The sequence below is a fragment of the Odontesthes bonariensis genome, chromosome 2, assembly GCF_027942865.1.
Source record: "Odontesthes bonariensis isolate fOdoBon6 chromosome 2, fOdoBon6.hap1, whole genome shotgun sequence".
NCBI classification, from domain to species: Eukaryota; Metazoa; Chordata; class Actinopteri; order Atheriniformes; family Atherinopsidae; genus Odontesthes; species Odontesthes bonariensis.
The window spans coordinates 45,377,728-45,399,942 of NC_134507.1; the positions used below are offsets into that span (position 1 = coordinate 45,377,728).

Consider the following 22,215-nt stretch of genomic DNA (forward strand, 5'->3'; position numbering starts at 1 on the left):
CTTCAGTTCAATTCAGTTCAGTTTATTTATATTGCTTCAAATCACAACAAATGTCATCTTAAGGCACTTCAATTATAAAATCCAATTCAAGACAATTAGAGTCTTAACTCATTGTTTCAAAATTAGTTTAATTCATTCATATAGAGCCAATTCAAAAACAGTTTCCTAGCTAAGGAAACCAACAGATTGCACTGAAAACTTTTTGTTTTTCGGTCCAATCTCCCGGCCTGAGCGTGCCTGAGGCGACTGTGGAGAGAAACGACTCCCTTTGAACAGGAAGAAACCTCTGGCAGAACCAGAACCAGGAAGGGTGGCCATCCGCCTCCACCAGCTGGGGTTTTAGCAGCCCCCAGTAGTCTGAGCCTATAGCAGCTTAACTATGGGATGTTTCAGGGTCACCTGAGCCATCCCTAACTATAAGCTTTATCAGACACCCCCACCTGGCCTTCAGCTCAGTGCGCTCCACAACAGCACGGCTGCTTTGATGTGTATGTGTGCAGTTTGTTGCTCCGACTATGATTGGCAGTCCAGCCACGGGATGAAAGTCCCTCTTAATCTGTACTTGTTGGACAGCGGTTTATGGGAATCTGATGTACCATGGGTGATAAACTGATGAGAGCTTTGATGATAAGGGAGCGCACGACTCACAGAGGACTGGGACACCCCCGATCTGTCTCCAATGTCCCTCTGAAAGGTTCCAGTGGCCAAAAATCCAAGGGTGGTGAGGACCTGGACGTGTGGTGGAATTGGGTTTGATCGGCGTGTTTCTCTCTGGAGTCGTGGCTCCAGTAAGCTGCATATTTACAGCAGCATAGTGCTTGGCAGTCTTAATCGCTTCCCATTGACCTTGTTATCTACAGAGTCAAATGAACCTTCAATTAGTGCACAATTTAAGTCAAACAGAATAATGTCAGCATAATTATGGGGTATAATGTATATTTATTTATGTTTGCTTCAAAGTAATTAAATATACAATCCATTAGTCAAGCAAACTTGATTGGAATAACAGCGGACTATTTTATGAAACTCCTACGACAGGTCTGGATCACTCGTGAATTCTGTTCATACCTGAAAGAAAACGTAAAAAAAAAAGTACAAAAAGATTGGTGAATGCGCAAATTCTCTTAAATCACTCGTACGCACGAGTTAAGAACAAATCTGTGCGTACGAACGGTTGTTGCATGAGGCCCAATGTGCTTATCACTCAGAGTGGAGGTGCTGTGGAAAGAGAAAATGGTACATGAAAGTCCAAGTTAGCCAATTGCTGTTAAGAAACGGGTCTGCCATTAACAAAAGCATTAACTATTGTGCTCACATATACGAGGATGAGAACCAGAGCTCGAGTGAATCTCAGCCCATTTGAAATTTTATTCGGCAGACCTCCTAACCTGGGAGTGGGACCTGATGTTTCACAGACAGTGAAAGCAGCACTTCCAGCCTCAGCAGACACACCCCTGCACCCACTCCAGCCAGGTGATTGGGTGGTGCTGAAGGAACTTCGCAGGAAACACTGGAAGTCCAAATGCTGGGAAGGCCCGTTCCAGGTGCTACTGGTCACACACAGCTGTTAAAGTCGCAGAGAACAACCTGGATTCACGCCAGTCACTAAGAAGGTGCCAGAACCAGTAGATGACTTCCACCCTGACACACATCGGCCTAACCAACGCGCCCTAAAGGACAAAGAAGAGTCAGCAGTAAAAGCTGGACTCCACTGGTGTGTTAACTGTTGGTAACCTCTGACACCGAAGAGTGAGACATCCTCACCGAGACCTGCGATGAAGCGACGAGATCCTCACACATGCAAACAATGGCAGAAACTGTTTTTATTATTTTATTATTTGTAACCAGCATGTTTACATTTTATCTTGATTCCACAGGCAGCAATTATGCAGATCATCTTAAAGATGCCTCTCCTGGTGGCAACTCCAGAAATGTATTACAAAACCATGGTTGACACGCAACGTTTGGTATCAATTGGTGAATTATTCTGTCAGATCTGTCACCGATGCTTCTTGTGTGATTTGTATGAAAGACGCACAGCCTGTTGCTTTTACAGGAGTGCCTGGGGAAGTTGATCCTTTAACTTGTACTTCCTGTGCCATCTGCTCTTAAGGCAGTCTTAATGAGACGCTGTACCTGCCTGAGGTTGCCCCTGAGTTGGCAACGTATCGACGCCGTGGTGCTATAAATTGTACCTATCACCTGTGTTTGACACATTGTTGGCTGATGAGAGGAAGTTATTTTAAAGGCCTTGATGGCAAATATCAAAGTGAGGGAGACCACTATCCTTGGTGTACTGAATGTCCGCCCTTCACCAGTCGCATTATTCCACCACCGCCACATTTTCAGTTATCAAGAGCACAAAATTCTTGTCTGGTTGGATTGTGTATCTTGGCTCTTTGCGGCTGCTGTATTGTTCCCTGTGTGAGGGGCCTCATTGTGAGCGCCATTGATAAGTCCATGTTTCACCAAATGGTTCAAATGACTCAATGAACTCCTTTGCTTTCAGGTTTTTCTCTAGCGACTGACTCAGACAGAGTGACCGAGCCTCTGACGATGATCATGTTTAATTCTCCATGTTTTGATTGTTTATCATTGGACCGTTTATCACAATGATGCCTGCATTTTAAACTCATGTTGTGTGCAAACGTAGCCTGATGTTTTACAGATAAATATATTATTTTTCTAGTTTCTTTTGGGTTGATTACTATAATTGTATTATTATAATCAAAAGGTAGGGATGTTATGGAAAATTAATTCTTATTTGCATTGTATTGAGTGTTACTGTGTATAACCTGCAAATAACCTCGCTGCAAGATACCACCCTGTCCTGTTTTCCTTAATTCCTCTTTTACAACGGTGGGCTTGTTAGAATAGATGGAGAATGAGATAGCTGCACTTTAAGGGGGACAGGGATGAAGCTGGTATTTACGACGTTTGGGTAACCTCAACTATGGTTGGGGGAGGAAAGGTAGAAGAAAGATACCAATGAGCATTAAGGTGCTGTTTACACATACCCGGGTATTTTGATAAACGAAAACCTTTCCCTTCGTTTGTGCCTTTCGTTTATACACAAACAGAGTTTTTTCCTCCGAAAACGAGGCATAAAAAAAACTCCGGCAAAAGTGGAGATTTTTTAAAAACTCCATTTAGCGTTTGTGTGTAAACTGGTTGAGAGAGACGAAAACGGAGTTTTGGGCAATATCTGCGGTAAAAGACCGCCGTCCATTGTTTATCTGGCAAGCATGGAGGTACTAGCAGCATTTCTGTTTTTAAGAGCTATACTCGCTTGTGTGCTTTTGAAAATTAAAGTCATACAGTGTATTGACCAACAAAGACGCATTAGGGCTCGGAGGGCAGCAATTGCGGAGCTTCTTTTGGCAGACAGAGCCCGGCCATACCACTGCCAGCGACGGCGATTCTGGGTTAGACCCGGACGGACTGCGTATTTATGCTGATCAATGTAGACGTGTTTTTTTTTTAAAACGGGGCTGTGTGCACCTAGTTATTTTTGCAAACGAAGGTTAGAAAATATGCGTTTATCAAAATACCCGGGTATGTGTAAACAGCACCTAAGATACCCAATGAGTGATGATGTGACAATGGGCAATATAACTGAGTACTGTGCTGTTCTCTCTCTTATCTCCTCAGAAGAAAATAACTGACCCTGTGCCTTACTAAAATTTCCACCACACTTATTTTACTTCAAACAGTCTTACATTATTTTACAATGCAGAAAACAAGAAATTCGGAAACTACTAGGTTGTATGTCAAGACAAAACCAGTAAGGCTATACCCAGAAAAAATGTTTAATCACACTCGGAAAACAAATGATTTTGCATATGCGTAGACAGAAAACTTTTTCAACACATTTTAAGGTTTTTGTTTTAAGACCACACTTAAAAACACAACTCCAAACAGTGGGGCCAACTTTTACTTTCATTCAAAGCATGTCACACTACCAGAGCTGTCATATCAATAAGACTTAACATAACTCATGAATTGAGAAAGTGAGTTCATACACCCTGTAACTAATAAGGACACAGCCAGCAGGTTTTGTCATCACCCACCACCACACATAACAGCAGAATTACAGGGCTTGTAAAAACTACTGGGCGGCAAACTAATAAAGTTAATTGATTTAACCAGGCACTGGAATAACAATATGAGGCCACCATTTCAAAATGAATATTAAAAATTAAAATGAATATTCTATTGATGATTGAAACTTATACAGAGGATCACAGTGTAGCACACAGTACTTTTTGTAATCAAAGATGTTGAGCTCAAGCAGACAGTAAGTAAACACAGGTTCTTCTGCAGTGGTGTGATGCTAATAACTTCCACCCTCAACTCGTCACTGTTATCTGTTATCAACACTTGTCCTGTCCAGTGTGTCCATCTTGGGTTGCATAAATGGCACTACACCTATGTATCTGAGGTCCGTTTCACAAAGCTGATTTAGTGAAAATCATAAAGGTAGGCTTTCAAATCATCAATAAATAATATTTTATTGACTACTTGTCAATAAAATAAAAATCCTTTTTCTCTAAATTGATTTGTTCAGTGAACTTTTTATCTTGCAGTTACACCCCCTGCTGTCCCTTCAGCCCCCCTTCTTCCTGCATCCCTGCCAGAGACTGTAATATAGGTGACAAATCAGACACAAACATCCATCCATCCATTTTCTATACCCATTTAATCTAATTTAGGGTTGCAGGGGGGCTGGAGCCTATTCCAGCGGTCATTGGGCGAGAGATGGGGTACACCCTGAGGGTCGCCAGTCCATCACAGGGCCACACTGAGACAAACGAGACAAACAAACATGCACGCTCACACCATGCAAGCACCTCCCTATCCGAGACCATGGTCCTCAGCCGGAAAAGGGTGGAATGCTCTCTCTGGGTTGGGAATGAGATCCTTCCCCAAGTGGAGGAGTTCAAGTATCTCGGGGTCTTGTTCACGAGTGAGGGACGAATGGAGCAGGAGATTGACAGGCGGATCGGTGCGGCGTCTGCAGTGATGCGGGCTCTGCACCGGCCCGTCGTGGTGAAGAAGGAGCTGAGCCAGAAGGCCAAGCTCTCGATTTACCGGTCAGTCTATGTTCCTACCCTCACCTATGGTCACGAGCTGTGGGTAGTGACCGAAAGAAGGAGATCGCGAATACAAGCGGCCGAAATGAGTTTCCTCCGCAGGGTGTCTGGGCTCTCCCTTAGAGATAGGGTGAGAAGCTCGGTCATCCGGGAGGGGCTCGGAGTAGAACCGCTGCTCCTCCGCATGGAGAGGAGTCAGATGAGGTGGCTCGGGCATCTGGTTAGGATGCCTCCTGGATGCCTCCCCGGTGAGGTGTTCCGGGCCCGTCCCACTGGGAGGAGGCCCCGGGGAAGACCCAGGACACGTTGGAGAGACTATGTCTCTCGGCTGGCCTGGGAACGCCTCGGGGTCCCCCCAGAAGAGCTGGAGGAAGTGGCCGGGGACAGGGACGTCTGGGTTTCTCTGCTCAAGCTGCTGCTCCCGCGACCTGATCCCTGGAGAAGCGGAAGATAATGGATGGATGGATGGATGGAAGGCATGTTTTTGGACAATGGGAGGAAGCTGGAGTATCTGGAAACAACGCACACATACACAGGGAGAACATGCAAACTACACACGGAAGGAACCTGCTGGGATTCAAACCTGGAGGTTTGCTCTTGCTGTGACGCGACAGTGCTAACCGTCACACCCCCGTGCACTCCCAGACACAAACTTTCAAACATCAAACCTGATTTCACTGGGGCCTAAAATCTTGGTTTATGGATTTATTTTAACTTATTTTGGTTTTACAATTGCTGTGTAGAATTACATTTCCATATATTTAGTAAACTTTGATGTTAATTCATTCCAAAGCTCTAAACCAGATGTTCCTTCTCTGTTTGGCACGTTTCCTGTCCCTCCTGCACACCTATGCTGCCATCTCCTTTACAGTCTGCTGTACTTCCAGTCAGCACCAAGGGCTGACCCACAGTGTGCTGTTTCTGCTCGGACGGAGAAGAGTTTGTAAATCTACTTGGATCTTGGTTCATTGTTAGAGCAGTCTCCATCACTTGCATCCTGAGGGTTTTTTCGGCAACCCCTCTCTCAGAGCTGGATTTTTTCTCTTCTTGTCTCCTTCCTGTATGTGTGTCCTTCTCTCCTCTCTTCCCGTCCTCTTTATTTTCCTGTACACAGAGTTGCTCCATCCTCTCAGCGAGCTCTCTCAGATCCTGCTCTTCATCCACGAAGCTCAATGAGCCAAACTCTGGTTTGGCCTCTCTCTCAGTTTGTCCGTCTGTAAAAATCAAAATACAAAATACAAATAAAATGAATTACTCATGAAATATACGATACCTTTCTAAATTTTCTCTTTCAGAGACTAAAGGAAGATCATTGTAATAACAAAAAATATTATTAGAAATACATTTCTGGGACTTCTGCCAGGACCCTCTTCTTGTTTTTATTGGGGGGCTGGAGCCTATCCCAGCTGTCATTGCGCATGGGACAAGGTACACCCTGGACAGGTCGCCAGGCCGTCATTGTGACAAACGAGGCAAACAACCATCCACACTCACACTCTCAGGGTCAATCACCAATGAACCCAACATGCATGTTTTTGGATGGTGGGAGGAAGCCGGAGTACCTAGAGAGAACCTAGTCTTACACAGGGAGAACATGCAAACTCCACACAGCAAGAACCAGCTGAGATTATAACCAGGAATCCTCTTGCTGTGAGACGACGGTGCTAACCACCACACCACTGTGTAGCCCTGCTGGCCAAGATGTAGCATGTAAATAGGGAACAATGTAGCTGAGCCTTTGAGGAGAAAAAGTTCTTCAGATTGTTCATAAGGATTCTCAAAGAGAAAAGTGAATGTATTGTGCTAAGAGCCAAATCCTTTATTCCAATCAGAGACAACAATGCAGGAAACATTGTGATCATCAGTATCAAAGACAGCGATTAAAATTGAGCAGTCTCGTCTATATTCACTCAGCAATAGGTCAACGGTCACCTTAATAAGAGCTGTCTCTTTACTATGTAAAATCCCACTTACAATTTTAGGATGAAGACTGGGTTTAAGGATTGGTAAGGCTTTGTCAATGTTAGGCTCAGGTAAGGCAGTGGTTAGGGTAGTTCTGCAGGAAAATATTATGTTATTGTTTTCAATTGAATCAAGTTTTATTTAATCCAATATATCCATTATTCAAAGATTTTTTTCCAAAAAGCTGCCTAACAAAGAAAACCAACTGATTGCACCAAACCTACTCTTTGATATAATATCCCAGTAAGAGAATCCATGAGGTGACATTTGAAAGAAAAACTCCCTTTCAAACAGGAAGACACCTCCATCAGAACCAGACCAAGAAAGGGTGGCCATCTGCCTCACCCGGTTGAGGGTTGAGAGGACAGGAAAGAGGGGTCATAACACCAGGCCAGGGATACCTGTGTTATTGTAATGACCTATAAAGTAAATGCAACTGTGATTATAGTATATGTTTATTACCAGATAGTTGCTGTGTCTCAGCAAGAGGCTCTGTGGTGGACTGAGGCTTCTCAGGCTTCAGACTCAGCTCTGCTTTGGTCCCAGCTCTCAATGTGTTGTGAAGGGAAATGGCTTGAGGGCCACTGAGCTCATCATCAACTCTTCTTCCATGTGAGCCATCAAAGCTGCTGCTAATGGTGTCTATTGGAGTGGAGATCCCGTCAATGTTCTTGTCATTACAACTAGTGGTTCTGCCATTGTCACCACACAATTTTTCTGCTTTGCTACTTTCACCTTCACTGAGGTTTGTGGGAGTAGCGTTTTTACTCTTTTTGATAAGATCTCCTTCATTCAGCTCAGCATTACAAACATCCTTATTGTTGCCAATGTCAGTGCGTGCTTTGTGAGGTTGGTCAGGTAGCAGGGGGCGGCCCCTGAAGGCCAGGTCAGGGTATGTCCTCTGCATTTCCATTATTGACTGGTCCACACTAATGAGGTGATTGCCTTGAGGCTTTGGTGGGGGGTTTAATCTAATCCTGGTTTCCAAACACTGAAGAACCTAGAGAAAAGAAACAGAGCTAAGTTAAAGATGAACTGAAACGAATGTTCATCTATCATTCAAATGAAATTTTTGTCTTTTTCTAAAACCATCAATCCAACTTGAACTAAATTTTCCGGGCATAACTTGTTAAAACAGCCATTTAAAAGTGTGAATTGTGTGGCCTTTGGTGTGAAATTGGCCAAGTGACCGTGACGTCATAGGGTTGACTCCCTTATTTGCTAGTATGGCTGGCTGCGAAAACAACATACATTTGATGGACTTATATCTCATAAAGGAAACAAAATTCTGATACAAACATCAGCAGGTCGAAAGAACACACCTCTAACATTATGTGGAAAAACTTTCGTTGAATTTAAGCCACACAAATCGATTTAGTATCTATATTGAAGAGGCTCTCTGCACCTCCGTATGGGTAATGGAAATGAAAGAAAGTTACCATTTTCAGCACAGGATCGGCGGCACAAAACAGCCATCGCTCCTACTACACGCTGATTATTATTAAGATGTTATCAATCAAATGACACAATAGTGTATGTTTGCTGTGGTAAACTGGAAAAGATTTGAACATGCCGGTTTGGCAGATATGGCATTCTGCTGCGCTGTCTTTGACACGTTGAAACCTAACGAAGGGGCACTTTGAAATCCAGCCACTTAAAAAAAACGTATGTGATAATAACATGGTTTTAATGTAAGCTTAATAAACAATGGCGTGGATTAACGGGTCGGAGATCCTCCAGTGCGCGGCCCCATCTGCGGATCCTCACGGGTCGGCGGCAGGGAGATGGGCACCCGGCCTCGGCACGACTGACAGCAGCCATCGGTAGGACTGATCCACGGAGCCTCGGATGTCGTAGCCGGCGCAATCACCGGAGAGACCAGACAGCAATTCTAGCTGGATATGTGTGTGGACCGAAGAGAAAAGCGAGCAGTCCCCTGCTTCCGAGCAGCAATTCAGGTCCAGCTATCGGCAGGCGGCAGCACGCAGTGACACGATCCACCGTGCTCTCAGCCAATAGCAGTGGTCGACACTTGCCTCTCAGAAGCGAACAGTAAGCGAACATTATTATATATAAAAAAAACAAGTCCAGTAATGTCCGATCTGGAAATTTCAGACTCACCTGTCTTCGCGCCCGAGCAGTAGTTCGAGCAGGGACAGTCTCCGTCGGCACACCAGGTCCAGCGATGTCAATAGTTGGAACAGCTTCAGCTAAAAGACGTCTCCTATTCCCAACCATTCCCGCGATCTCCACATTTTTAGTGAAACCGTTGTGATGGAAATGTACGGAGCACAACACGGATGTTGAGGACACTTCAAAATCACGACGATGCCTCCGTACAAACTGTATCCACCGTGCTCTCGTCTTTGCCTTCTCCTTGTCAGCCTCAGTTCCAGTATTTTTTGGTTTGGGAAACATGTGCAGAGAGATGCCTTCAGTGAAGCTGCTATTTTTGCAACTAACCTCCAGCAACACAATATTTTCCACCGTGCTTTGATGTCTTAGCCATAGATGCCGCCATTACAGTTAGACTACGAGAACTTCTGTGTCAACCCTATGACGTCACGCATTAAAAAAAGAATTCGCACAAAAAGACAAAATGTGGCTCCTTTTGAGCCCGTTTTAACATGACTTCCCGGATAAATTATTATCCAGACAATATCTCATTTTAATCGCAAGGCTTGGAACCTTTAGAATCAGCAGCAAAAACTGTGAAATTCCAACAATTAAAATTCGTTTCATAAGCACTTTAAGTGCAGACAGAAGTTGTTGCCATGCCATATGTATTTAGTGTGCTTGATTGTACATGTCTTTCTAGATTGGACTGCACCATAGTGGCAGCAAATTGCAGTAACTTCACTTACAATGTGTGTACAATTTTTTTTTTCATTTTCAGATTTTTACTGAATTATCTTTTCTGCAAACACTGTTTTTTGAAAGATCTTCGTGGCCTGGCCAACAAACATCCGAAAAAAAGATCGCAAATGCTAGATGATTTGATGAGGAAATGTCATTGATGTTGGGCAGGAGCAAGAAGGAGGAAGTTTAAACCATTTTTTTGCTATATACTGGTGGGGAATATCAGATTACTTCCAAATAAAATGGATGAGCTTGGTGTTCTCATGAGAACATGTGGACATGTCACTGTGAAGGTGAGGATTGGTACCAGAGACATTGAACTGTTAGTTGTGAGTTTATCTCCATAGGGCTTTGAGTGGTCAGCTAGATTAGAAAAGAGCTTTACAAGTACAGTCCATTGACCATTTTCGACTGGAAGAGCTATTCTCCCATGACCCGAGCCATGTTATTCTGGTACCGGTGTATATACTGTATTACCTGGCACCGCTGCAGACACTGTCTGTGATGTCATCAGCTCAGTTGTTGCCAGGATACAAATACAACATCCCAACACGTTTGTGGAGATTTATGAAGATCTAAAAAATATCTCCTTCTCTGCTACACTTCAAACCATTCAAAAGTTTTTCCAACTGCTCCACCAGAGAAAATAAAAAGGTGAATTTATTCTATGCAAATGCAACAGATGCATACAGCTCTTCTGCCTGTCCTCCATTTCGAACATCAAACCACAATCTTGTTCTCCTCACCTCAAACTATACACCCATTGTTCAACAGCAAACTGTGAGCATACACTTAAGTGGTTTCAGGAAGCTGAAGAAGATCTGCAGTGAGGCCACAGACTGGAATGCACTCTGAGCCACATGGAGATGATATCAATGTCATGACTGAGTATGTGACAGACTACATTAACTTCCATGTGGAGAGTATTATCCCCACAAGGATAGTGAGGTGCTTCCCCAGTAACAAACCTTGAATCACCAGTGACTTCAAAAAGCTACTGAACATGAAGAAGAAGTCCTAAGGGAAGGAAACACGAAGTTGTGAAAGACTGTTAAAAAACAGCTGAATAAAAAGATAAGACCACACTCTTCATTACATCATGTTGAAACAACTGAGTGCTATCAGTTTGAGTCTTCTTTAATACAGAAAGATACAGGAGGTCTTTCCTGCCAGCAGCAATAACTGTTATATGAAAGCGTATAATGATTGCTTGATGAAAAAAAAAAAAAGCAGACAGCAACAATAAAATTTTTCAACATAATTTTTTTAATTTTCATTTTCAGTAGATTTAGCTCAGATCAGCACTCAGCATGCTTCTCTCTTGCCTCCAGAAACACAGGCCTCTGATCCTACTTGTACCCACAGCTTCCATGTCAAGCCTCAATATCGTCACCGTCCACCTCAGTCATAGATCTTAACACAGCCTCACCAACATCTCCCTCCACATCAGAACACAATGACCACCTCTGCCTCCCCTCCGGAGACACTGAACGAGAACGAGGTTGCAGGTCCACATAGAGTCAGCTCCAGAGTCCTGAAGACTATTGCAGTACAGCTGTGTGGGATACTACAGCATCTCCTCAACCTTAGCAGAGGACATGCTGCCTTGTTCCTGTACCAAACAAATCTCATGCATCTGACTGAGACCGAGACTGTTATTGGCTCACCTCAGTAGACAAGTGAACACCTCAGGACCCACTATAGTTTTCTTACGGTCCTGAAGGTGATGTTGAAGATGCCATAATTTACCTGCTTCAGCAAGCCTACTCTCATTGGAACAAAACAGGCAGCACTGTGAGGATCATGTTCTTTAATTTCTACAGTGCTTTTTATATAATTCAGCCTATAAAATTATTTTTCAAGCTGCAGAAAATACAGGCGGATGCCTTCACAACTGCCTGGATTATCGACTACCTGACAAACAGACCACAGTTTGTGACACTGAAGGGTTGTGTGTCTGACAAAGTAGTCAGTAGCACAGGAGCACCACAGGGGACTGTACTCTCATAGGTTCTCTTCATTTTGTATACCTCAAACTTCCAGTACAAATCAACGCACTCCGCCCACCCCTGAGGGTCCCCTTTGTACAGTGGGAACGCAAGCTGACCCCAAAGAGACCCGACCCGACCCGTACCGATACGAAGTGACCCGTACCGTACTGACAGTGGAAACCAGGCTTAATTGTCTGCACAAAGATGCTGCATATTTTCTAGAAGTTTGTGGTGGAGAGTACAATCTATTTGCAGCATCTGTTGGGGCAGCAGCGTTGGAGCCAGAGACTCAAAGAAACTGAATAAACTGATAAAGAAGGCTGTCTCTGTGCTGGGGACTGCTCTGGAGCTCCTGGAGCTGATTGTACATAGACGAATGCTGCAGTTAATGAACATAAAGAACAACAATAACCACACTCTACATAACAATATGTAAACAAAGGAGTGTGTTCAGTTCAAGGCAATGGAAACAAGAGGTCCTTCCTCCAAGCAGCAATAACTCTTCATAATGAATTTATGATAATTGTTTTAGAAAAAGTAAATAAATAAAGAATTACTATAGCAAAATAATTTTCCTTTGGGATAAAAGAAGTAGTGTTTCATTTTATTTGATTTTATTCGGACTGCTGTTTTATATGCATGTGGTGCAGACATATTCACTGGTGATGAGTGTCCACTCACAAGTTTTATTCATGTGTGGTTTTGGAACTAAATTAAACACCATCAAAAAAAAAAAGAAAAAAAAAGCCTGTTTGGACCAGTGTTTGTAAATGTCACTCTGCATTTATAAATTGGAGAGTTGTGAAGCTGAACCTGCTCTGAACTGGTTGCTGTTGGTGGTTAAGGTTATGACAGCACCTTTGATTATGATCATTTTGTCATTGAATTACACATTTTAGGAGGAGCCATGGCATGAAATTTTCACTTTTTAAGGTTGTTTAACATTAATATGAGTTCCTCTAGCCTGCCTGCGGTCCCCCAATGGCTAAAAATGACAATAGACCTAAACCATGCATTGGAAATTATTCTACGCCTTTGGTAATGTGACCATGCAGATGGCCTGATCGGGAAAGCTGCCACTTATGACGTGGAGGTTGTTTCCCCCCAGAGCCAATAAACTGCCTTTCCCCGCCCACAGCTCTTTGGCCAGCTCATTGCTCTGTACATGGATGTAAAAAATCTGTTTAGAGCTCCTGCATCAGAACCTCTAAAGAGCCAGTGGACACATTTTGTTTTTTCTGGGAAAGTGACGACAGAACCGAAGAAATTTGTGTATGTGTGCGCCAAACATTTCACTGACAAATTCCTTCATGGTTCCAGAGTCAAAACGGTCAGTCTGTCTGTGTCGTTAGCTCTACAGCTAATTGCTCAGTCACTGTCGCTAATGTAACGGTAAATAGCATGAGGTATGCGAGTGGACACCTCATTTACTGTAATGCGAGTGTTGTGTACTTATTTGTTGTTTTGATAGCCGTCCTGCTGTTGGTGTTATGGCGCGCACGATATCTGCCTTTCCCCTGATTGAAATGACTCGCGCTACGTGCATCTTTGCAAACCAGAGCAATCTTTGCCCCGCCTTTCTCCTCCTAATTTGCATTTAAAGCTGCAGACCATAAACAGCTCATTCTGAGGATCCTAAGGAAAGCTCATTTTTGGGACTGGCTGTAATTCTGCACCAAGGCAGAATTTTGGGGAAAAAAAACTCAGATACAGTATTAGGGGACCACTAAAGCCTATAAAAATATATAAAAGCCTCCATTTATTTTCATGCCATGGCACCTTTAAAAGAAAATATATTTTAAATTGTAATATAACTTGCTTCGTAATGTAAATATACAGTTACGCAAAATGATCCTATCATATCAATATCAAATTCCAGCGTCACGATGGATCCCAGTTTTTAGGTAACCGTTAGGTGATCTGAAGTCTCATTTTGTGCAGCCATGAAAACAACTGTCTCATTACAGTTCTCAGAACACAAAGATTGTATATCTGCAATGTTGAATCATCAACAGATCCTGTTGGTTAAACTTTTTCCAGTTTTTTTTTCTTTTTCACTGACTCACCTCTTTGTTATCCAACTCTTTCTTCTTCTTCTTCTGGCCTTTCTTTTGTACTGTTACTGTCTTCTCTTCTGTGTGCTCTAACAATGTTGTTGGCTGCCCTCTTCTCTGGAGAAGCTCCAACCATTCCTACAGTGTAAGATCATAACAGTCGTGAAAGTCATCAAATGAGACCTTACCTGTTAATCCAGCCCGTTTCAGACACAAGATATGTAACACCAATGGCTTCATTATTCATCTAGGTCACATAAATGTTAATTACAGTACAGGAAGTGAGGTATAACACCAAAGTATAAGTGTACATGCTGAAATGAATGGCATGTCATATGTATGCTGCACATGTCAAGCATGTATGTCAAATGTACATGCTTGACATAGACAGCGGTAAATGAAAAGATAATGCAGCTGTGAATTTTGGACAGTGCTGTAATTTTTCTGATTTATCTGATTTCTCCTAAAAGAAGCTCATACATCAAATTGAGCTGAGGCCCAATGCTGCCCATGTGTTGATGTTAATTGATATTATGACTGCAGCGGTTTAGACTAGAGCCCTGCAGTCCCGGGGGACTCGCGGGACCCAACACACAGCAGTGCGGCGCGGGACACATTTTGAAAGCTCATTGCGGGAGCGGTGATAAGCTGCAGTCCCGCTAACTAAAAACGTGTTTAATATAAAAGCTATAATGATCTCCTGCTGCTGAAAACAACTGAGAAGAAATAAAGCCTAACTAAAAGAAGTTCAAAAGCGCGATCCATCTCTCCTTTTATTCAGGAGATGCGCATTGCACAACTACGAGGGACAGGGCATGGTTAACCTACTTAAATAATAATTGGATTACATGTTACATTTTCAACATTCTGGGTTTAAAAAAGGTAGGGTAATTAATAACACATATTGTTTTCATTCCACTTGTTTGCATTTAAAGCGATACAATGTAACTTCTCAAAAAGCCCACTCTGGAGCTCCCCCTACAGGCTTGGAGGTAATGTACGGTTACACTGTCGTAAATACAACACCCTTTCGCTTTCACTTTTCACGTTTGTTGACGAACCGGCGAGGAGTCAGATGGTGCAAGCTATGTCGACCGAGAAGGTAAGAGTAATCAAATGTACCTGGGAGTGTGAGAGGGGTCTATTTGTTTTTGCGGTAGGTGTGCCAGAAAGCAAGTCGAAGTACTTCCGCTCAGCTCCCGGGCCGCTCCAGCAAAGTTACATAGCGCAGTTTTTCCAACTCAGACCCCCGAAGGGCATAGGAGACAGGCCAATCGTAATATTAAAACTCATTCTAGCCGCACAATTTTTTTCAAGCTGTTATTTTAAGGTAGAAATGTTACATAGTATTGCTTTAAATCAATGTAACGTGAGCTGTAGGCTTAGATATTTATGCTCAAATCCACTCAAAGTAGGGGGCGGGGCTCCATCACGCTGTGTTTAAAATCATATTAACTAAAAATATATACTTTTACTTCCAAGAATGGAAATGTGAGGAGTGGCATATAACATATGTACAATGTATTATTCTTAATATTCACGGTAGATTTTGGTAGGTATGTTGGGCTTGTTGCTGTAAAGCCTCAGCTGCTTGTGCCATATGCACTCCTGCATGTGCCCCACCTGAAGGATCGGACAGTGGTGTGCACAGCTAAAGCCCTATTCGGACGGGACTAGTTTAATGGGGGGACCTGGGGTAAAGTAATAATAACCGGGAAATCTAGTCCCGTCCGAACGCGCCATGTCAGTAAAGATAGCGGAGTATGTCGGTAAACTTTGCCGAGAATTCTACCTCCTGTGAAACGGTCCGGAGTATCTACCATAGGTAATACTAATCCCGTGTGAATGCAACCTTCGGTAATAAGTACGGAATATGTTGTCACATCCTTTTAAAGAGAGAAACAATTAGGTGTGTCTGTTTGCAAACATGGAGGTTCTGGATGAAGCGCTGCTTGCAAGCACGCATGGTCGGCGCCATGTCTGTTTACAGATGGGGTTTACGGAAGTGAAATGAAGACGTGCATAGCATCCAGGATGTGACGGTTGTGCGTAACCAACAACTCCTCCCATGTTAGATGAATAGTACAGGGATTTCTTGTCCCGTCCGAATTGGTCATTTCTTCTCCCTGGCGTCGTCTGGTTAACCAACATCACCATACGTCCCCCCATTGAACTAGTCCCGTCCGAATAGGGCTTAAGATCATGTTTCTTTCCTCAAGCCAATGACAAGAACTTCCGTGAGAAGTACAGACATCCCAAGTAGTCCATGAGCCAGACCGCCGATCGCAATCGAAAGGGTGGGCAAAATCTTGTTGGTATTTTATTATTGCTATATATGTCCAGTTTATGAATTGGTATGATAACCTTTGCAGAACAGTAGCTTTATCATATTTATCATGCATTTCTTATTTGAACCATATACATTTTGCAATACATGCCTATGTGTAGGTATAGGTGTATGCAAGTGTCTGTGATGATGTGATATGTCTTTATTGGTGTTATATCACATGAAGACACCATAGGGATTTAGAAAATATACAGTTTTGAGGGATAATTTACTTTCCTAAGAATTATATAGGCCAAAATGTATCAGTCGTACACTTTTTCAGCAATATAATATAGGGTTAGAATGCAGCAGAAGCTTGTAGGAGGGTGGGTCAAATCCCAACTCTTGCTATATCACATCTGGAGAGTGTGTGCTTTCAGAAAATGTATGGGTTTGATAGCTTAATATAAATCATGAAGCTATTTCAAGCCTGGAACTCATAACTGTCCAATGAATTTGAATGAAAATCAATGCATTTCAATGTAATGCAAAGTACGGTGCATTTCCGGTTTCCAACGAGGCGATTTTGGTTGCAGTTCCACCCTCTTTCCACTTGGGGCGCTCAATTTTGGAGACCAGAATGAATGGAGTCCTATGGAGCTATACGCCCTAGCGTGCCCTTATCTCAAGATATAATTTTTTCTCTAGTAATTTGAATGTTGTGTTCGAAAGAGGATGTTTAGAAAATACCCATGGCTGAGTTTTAGATTTTTAGAGCCACTCATTTGCTTAAAAAAAGGATTTGAAGTGTATATGACGTCATACATAGCTTACGACCGGAGATGCCGCTTTACGGCAACAATCCTGCTTGTTGTTGGTCTCAAAGGCAGCAGCGTTTTCAAGGAAGAGCTGTAGTAAGAGAGAATCTGTGGTAACATCACAGATTCTTAGGCTGTGGTAACATAAGCGGAAAAAGTCCATCTTAATTCTGTTGTCGCTTGGTATGGAGCCAGCCGTCAAGCGGTGCCTCTGGTCGTAATTCATTCTTTCGCCGGTCATTAGCACAATGCTAGCACGTTGTGGACAACAAGAAGCCAACCTGTAAGAAATCAAAGGGATATATGTACTCGTTCAGTAGATTTTTGACTTGAAACCCATGTTGAGCTCTCAGAAACTACATTCAAATCTGAGCGCTCTTGAGGAGACTTAGGTGAAACTGACCATTTGTAGCATCTAGCTCTATTGGGCACCATTCATTCTGGTCTCCACCGACGCGCCCAGTGGAATTCTGGTGGAACTGCAGCCAAAAAGCCGGTACAATGGGGCTTAATAGTGAGTGGCAAGGCTGTTAGTTATAATGGCTGTGGCATAACTAAGGTATAGAGGAATGTAGGAAATTGGGAGATGTCCCAATGCACATTATATCACATCTAGAGTATATAGACCTTTTGAAAATATATGGATTAGACCAGCTATTCTCAAACTGTGGGCCAGGGCCCACTGGTGGGCCTTGAAATCATTTTATAAAAATCAAAATAATATTTGTTTGTATGTTTTGTCTTGTTTATTGGGTCAGAGTTGGGCCCCGAACATGTGTGAAAATTTCAAATCGGCCCCTAGTAAATTAGGACTATCTGTTATCGTTTCAAATAAACTCAGAAGTCAAGTAGACGGGCAATAAGCAAAATCAAGTTAATATTTATTGAAAATTATAATACTCCAAATCACTGCTGCACATTTCCCATAATTTACAGCATTTGTCTGTACTGATAGTCCATTCATGCTGAAATCATTTTAAGGGAAATGGCTGCTCAAAGCAGCGAGAGTCTGATAAAAAAATCTTGAGGAGTGTGTCATTCACTGTACTAACGACACATCCAAGTTGGTTTCACCAAGAGATTTGGACTCTTGGAAAACATTGGTCAAGGCAGCGGAGATCAGACATCATGTAGGCCTCATAGACCTAGCCAGAAGAACACCAGAAGGGGAGTGCCCCGAGGTGTTCTACCATCGAAAATGCAGGAGTGTGTTCACCATGAAGAAGCTGTTAGACTCCCAAGTCCCAAAGGTGGAAGCTGAAGGGAGTTCCAGACGAGCAGTACGAGATACACCAACCAGCTCAAGGGTTCTTGAAGAGAAATGCATTTTCTGTGACAAAGCCAGCAAGTACATCAAAGGTCAGAAGACCCGTGAGAACCTGATTAAGAGCTGTGAGCTGCGTGCAGACAGTAGGATACAAGAATCAGCTCTCAAGAAGCTTGATGAGAGACTGTTAGCGATCACTAGCCTGGAGCTTGTTGCAGCTGAAGGGCACTATCACAGGTCATCACATGTTAATATGTATTTGTTCATTATGTTTTTTGGTGTTGCTTTGCTGTTGCAGGAAAAGTTAAAAAAAAACAAAAACGGATTTCATATGTTATCATTTTTATCACATTTTGTCATTCACATATTGCTGAGGTGATTCTATTAGGTCTATTAGTGTGGTCTAACAACCCCTGTAGGGTCTTGATTGAAGGGAAAACATCCCTGAGGTAATTTAAGCACCCTGTGTGGTCAACAAACTGCATGATAACAAAGAACCACAATACTGAGTTGTCGCATTTCCATTTTACTGGTCCACCATTTAAACGCATGATAACTACCAATAAGCTACCTGTTTGCAATGGTTATCATGCCAAACTGTTTACTTGAGATGTCCAAGAAGTCAAAATAACAGATTAGAAATTGCCCACCCGTTCGATTGTGAGAGGTCAATTTTTGGATCCTGGCTCATGGCCTAAAGTTCCAAAAACTCGTTTCAGGGAGATGCTTATCGAAATAAAATGCAGATGATGGCACGTTCAACTTAGCCTACCTCCACATGTTTTTACAGTCATTAAGTCTGCCGTGGGCAATATTGAAGTCACTATTGCATACAGTGCACCTCGCCACGGTGTCATCATTCTTCACCTTCACTAGGCATGGGTATACTTTAGTATATTCTGCTGTAAAATGAGTCTTATATTTTCGGTTGTTAATCGAGGATTCACCCTCTGCCATTTGCCAGGATGCACAGTTTTGAGTGGTAACTTAGGTGACTGTCAGAGAGTAAATCGAAGCCCTCCCACACTGAACGTTATTGGCTTATTTTGCTGACTAAACCAATCAGCGCGCCCTCTGACCAGCAGTCGCCCTGAACGCTCGTTGAACAGAGCACCGCTTTGGACACATACGCACAGGTTTCACACCTCTCCCCACACCCCTCTCTCTCTCTTGCCTGCGCAGTCGAAACGCGCATGGTGCACGAGTTATTGTATTGCCTGCACGCTCTCACTCGCATTGAAAAAAAAAAAAAAAAACACTCCCTCGCATAGTCTAAAATCTGGGATATTTTATCCGACTCGCGGGCATCCGTGATTAACTATCAATATCAGGGAGACTCCCGGAAGTTCCGGGAGACTTGGGATGTCTGGAAGTAACGCGAACGTCTGAATCATCTATGTTCTTATTTTGTCTTTTATGACAAGATTATATTTTGGTACTGTCAGTTGGATGTGGTCCTGTGCTGAATTTCAAAAAGGTTAGAAGGTATAATGATTTCACAGTGTGGACCTAAATAAAATAGAATAATATGTAATTTACTACAATAGGTACAAGGTAAATATGAAATATTACAGATTACTGATCATACCTGTGGTCCCAGATGATCTTTCGTCATGATGTCCAGGAGGTGATAACATACCACCCTGGCCAGCAGCAGTTCAAAGCCCATCTGCATAGCTCCGTCAACACTGGCATCTGCACTGAGTCTGAACTCACTGAAATACATCAAACAGAAGACACGTTAGGGATATTAGAGAAAAAACAGACATTGCAATTTAATTTCTGTTGATTATATTAGAATATGCAAAAGTATGGGACTTACAGGAAAATAAATGAACAGCTTAACTTAAAATGCCATACAATTGGATTGAGCACAACTAAATCAAAAGCAGTTAAAGTGATACTCCGGAGTAGATTCAACCTGGGGTCATTTGAACCATGACATCCAGCCAAGTAGCCCACCCGCAGTTTTTTCGATATTGGCTGAACATCAGCTGAGTTACTGAGTTATCCCGAATAGCTTCGTACAAGGGTTAATGGATCCTGGTCCGTATCTCCAAAATTACCACACTAAAATCACATGCCATGACACCAAACTTCTACAGTAGTACAAATATGGTCTGTACTCACCAAACGATGCATTTGGAAGTTTGTACATAGTCCAGGAGTTTATTATTATCAACACAAGCCTGATAGCTTCTCTGCAGCTAAAGCTACGTCGACGTCACTTCAGGGAGCTGGGAGCTTCAAAGTAAGATGAGGGTTGATCTACTACTGTAGACAACAAAGTATATGCTATATTCTACATGTTTTTTTATGAATTTTTATGTTGTAGAGTTGTGAAATTATTTTATCAATGGAGAAATTGAGCAGCCTTGCTTTGTTGTCTACAGTAGTAGATCAACCCTCATCTTACTTTGAAGCTCCCAGCTCCCTGAAGTGACGTCGACGCAGCTTTAGCTGCAGAGAAGCTATCAGGCTTGTGTTGATAATAATAAACTCCTGGACTATTTTCAAACTTCCAAATGCATCGTTTTGTGAGTACAGACCATATTTGTACTACTGTAGAAGTTTGGTGTCATGGCATGTGATTTTAGTGTGGTAATTTTGGAGATATGGACCAGGATCCATTAACCCTTGTACGAAGCTATTCGGGATAACTCAGTAACTCAGCTGATGTTCAGCCAATATCGAAAAAACTGCGGGTGGGCTACTTGGCTGGATATCACGGTTCAAATGACCCCAGGTTGAATCTACTCCGGAGTATCACTTTAAGCCCTGTGATAACTCCTCTGAAGGGTTTTCTTGCAGTAAAACCAAATGTACTGATACAATGATCTTTACTCTTGTGGTGTTAATCTAAAGGGACAGTTCGCCTCTTTTGACATGGCGACAGCAGGCAGTGATACGAAGGGAGAGAAAATAGCGCCAAGCGATTGTGAGGTCTGACTTTTTCCTGGAGAACGATTTTGTGATGCAAATGTATTACTCTTTTGAACGCATATTGTTTTGAGAAGCAAAACGCTTTATTTTTGTGGCCTCAGCCAACTAGCCGGACTACCTTCGTCAATGCCAAAGAAAAGCTGGAACTCTGCTCACAGGACGCAGCAGGGGGTAAGAAGATGTTGATGCACGATATTGCTAGTATGGATGTCATACAGCTTCATGTCAAAAGAGGTGAACTATCCCTTTAAATGTTCAAGTCATGTTGTCTCATGTTGCAACAAGAATTGCAGGGCACTGTCAATAAAGCACCCTAACAATTGTTTTAAAAAAGCACCAGAGAGAACATTCAGACTTGGACTAAGCCTCATGGCTCCCAGTTATCTGGTGTGGTAGACCCCAGGTTCTATTGTTCTTGTGCTCAGGGCCTGTTCTTGAGCTGCCATGATTAGTGCCTCTGTACTGTCTTTCAGACCAATTTCTTCTAGCCACTGATTGGACTTCTTGATACAAGCCACTTCTTCAATCTGTCAATGGTACATAATTATGTTTATGTTCCTGCATTTAGCAGATGCTTTTATCCAAAGCGACTTACAAATGAGGATATAACATTACAGCTAACGTCAAAGCTAACAATAAGCAACATAGAAAGAAACCTAATTTACTTGAATGCTCTTGCAAAGGCTTACGTCACAATTCGGTCACTCCGGTCGTCACAGGATTGTCGTCTAGCAGTGCCTACACCACGCTGAAGACAATCCAGACTCTTTTCATGGGTCGTTCCACGATGGTGGAATAACCTACTGAGCGCTACCAGAACAGGCCTACCAGGCCCTGTCTATCTTCAAGAAACTCTTGACCCAGCTCTTCAGAGAGCATCTCCTATCCTAGCACTTACCCTGTACTTCCCTACCCCCTCTACTGCACTTTATCTTTCTGTACTTCCCTTTATGCCTGCAGTC

The 22,215-nt window shown here is 42.8% G+C and overlaps 1 protein-coding gene across 1 annotated transcript in view; it reads right to left on the reverse strand.

Moving 5' to 3' along the window:
- Positions 1-3,266: 3,266 nt before the first annotated feature.
- LOC142398449 (uncharacterized) overlaps positions 3,267-22,215 on the reverse strand; it is a 30,921-nt gene continuing 11,972 nt past the window's right edge. The window contains exons 3-6 of the mRNA XM_075482434.1: positions 19,899-20,025; positions 13,972-14,097; positions 7,518-8,055; positions 3,267-6,307 (exon numbers count right to left, since the gene is read on the reverse strand). Of these exons, the coding sequence (XP_075338549.1) occupies positions 5,889-6,307; positions 7,518-8,055; positions 13,972-14,097; positions 19,899-20,025 (1,210 nt within the window). The 3' untranslated portion in view covers positions 3,267-5,888. The remainder of the gene's footprint in view (positions 6,308-7,517; positions 8,056-13,971; positions 14,098-19,898; positions 20,026-22,215) is intronic.